Source organism: Arachis ipaensis, chromosome B09 (genome assembly GCF_000816755.2).
Source record: "Arachis ipaensis cultivar K30076 chromosome B09, Araip1.1, whole genome shotgun sequence".
Taxonomy (NCBI): Eukaryota; Viridiplantae; Streptophyta; class Magnoliopsida; order Fabales; family Fabaceae; genus Arachis; species Arachis ipaensis.
In genome coordinates, this window is record NC_029793.2 from 92572945 (window position 1) to 92575181 (window position 2237).

The 2237-nt window shown below is 37.1% G+C and overlaps 2 protein-coding genes across 2 annotated transcripts in view; one reads left to right on the forward strand and one right to left on the reverse strand.

The window, feature by feature from the left end:
• Positions 711-2204, forward strand: LOC107618630 (NDR1/HIN1-like protein 6). Its single transcript, XM_016320743.2, has one exon. It carries the CDS (start codon positions 1020-1022, stop codon positions 1797-1799), a length of 780 nt encoding a protein of 259 aa, XP_016176229.1. The 5' UTR covers positions 711-1019; the 3' UTR covers positions 1800-2204.
• Positions 1859-2237, reverse strand: part of LOC107618631 — a gene marked incomplete in the record, with an annotated part of 2640 nt that continues 2261 nt past the window's right edge. Inside the window, 1 exon segment of the mRNA XM_016320744.2 lies at positions 1859-2237. Coding sequence (XP_016176230.1) covers positions 2078-2237 — 160 coding nt within the window.

A 2237-nucleotide genomic window follows, 5' to 3' on the forward strand; every position in this document is an offset into this window, starting at 1 on the left:
TGATACCGTGCCAATTCATAGGCATAAAATTCGAATTCAATTTGACCCGACCAATATTAGATCTGCACGCATTTTCACTTTGGTTTCATCGAAAAGGGAAATACTACATTTTTCATCGTTATGTAATTACATTTTTTATGCCATGTGATTTGTCACATATCTTTTGGCAAAAACTCTGATTGTTTAACATTATAGAAAACATGGTGAATTTTGTTGGTGAAGGCCAATAATGTTTACGTGTACCACAATGTCTTCGTGCATTATGTGTGAGAACGTAGCCTTAATGTTCAAGTTAAGGTTTTCTTACATACAAAGCAAGGAAGCAAAACTGAACTAAGAACCTCTCTGTTCCTTTTTCCCCTTATCCTATGGCAATGTGGCAGTAACACCCACCACATGCCACTTTATTTTCTTTTGTGTTCTTTTTGTGTACATATATTCCAGGATGCCACCCCAACAAAAGAAAACGAAATAAAAAATATTTTATGTAAACATTTTATCTTTTGACATTAAGTAATTAGTTAAAACACACATCTTTAAATGGAATACAAAATTTATATCCTATCTAATAGTATAGATTATATAGAGATGTGCCGACGAACTTTGAGTATGGTAATAATATATAATATAATACTACTAAATTACGAAAAAAAAATAAAAATAAAAAAATAAAAACGCTTGTATCTGAGCATGTAATTCAACAAAATCTAGATGAACAACCACTCTATATTTTGGTATATTTACATTCTTTTTGTAGGTGGGGAAGGCAACCATACCACAGTGCTTTTTGTGAGAGACCAATCAACAACAATAGTAATTGAAACAATTTAGAAAAAAAGGTCAAATAAGCAAAGTCCACATGTAGGCATCAACAAATGCATCACATTCTTCACTAGAACAACAAAATAAAAAGGGTCTTAATGTGTTGTTATATATCACCACAAAAATTAAAGTGACAAAATTAGCTTCCTCATCCAAAATAAATAATAATAATAAAAAAACTTCACCATTGTTCATTCATGGCAGATCATCAGAGACAGAGGATCCACCCTGTGGTGGTGGAAGCTCCACCGCCACCTACCACTCCATTGGTACCTCCAGGTTCCTCGAGATCAGAAAAGGGCAGTAGTAACCCTTATCATCGTCCTTCTCCTCTTCTGTTGCAACATTCACATGCCATGCCACCAATTATACCGTTACCACCAAAGAAAAGATCAAGAAGCTGCTTCTGCAGGTGCTTATGTTGGACATTATTCTTGATTTTCCTCTTGTTCATTCTCATTGCTGCAATCGCCACAACCATCTACTTTGTCTTCAAACCAAAGCTTCCAGATTACTCAGTTGACACCTTAAGGATCAATGATCTTAGGCTCAACTTCGACATGAGTTTGTATGCCAAGTTCGAAGTGAGGATCACAGCAACAAATCCAAACAAGAAGATTGGTATATACTATGAAAAGGATGGGAGAATGAGTGTATGGTATACAAACACTGAACTCTGCCAAGGCTCGCTGCCGGAATTCTACCAAGGACATCAAAACAGGACAGTTCTGAATTTGTCCTTGAGTGGTCAGGTGCAGGCCGGGAGCACAATTATGGCAGCGATACAGCAGCAACAGCAGACAGGAAGGATTCCATTGGATCTTAAGGTGAAGGCGCCGGTAGCAATCAAGCTCGGGATGCTGAAGCTGAGGAAGGTGAAGGTCTTGGGGGAATGCCAGTTGCTGGTGGATAGCTTGTCATCTAATAATCTCATAAGCATCAAGGCTAGCAACTGTAAATTTAGGATGAAACCTTAGATTTGAGCGTGTACATGAGAGGGCTAGATATTATGTTTGCCTTATATAATGTGATTTCATTATTTTCAATATGGGGTTTGAATATTTATTGATTTTTCACTAAGATACAGCTATAGCCAGTATCTTACCGTTTTTCCCCCTCCCAGTAACGATAGACATACAGATTTGAGATTTCATGATACCTGCTTTTAATGCCTATAATCAAATTGAACCAATTTTTATTGCATTATCAGTATGGTTTCATAAAAACTTGTATACAGAAGAAACAATTCCAGTGATTATTCAATCTGAATCTCTTGAGGAGCTGCTTCAGTTGTTGAGCCTTCTGCACCAGTTTCTTCTTCACTAATACCAGCAGCTTCCACAGTCCTCGTAATCCATTCCTTCAGTGGCTCCTCATTCAAATCAAGCCTCAAAATACCTGCAAACACGCCACCC

Excerpts from the sequence above, each read along its gene's own strand:
- LOC107618630 (XM_016320743.2), top strand. The coding sequence starts at position 1,020 with ATGGCAGATCATCAGAGACAGAGGATCCACCCTGTGGTGGTGGAAGCT.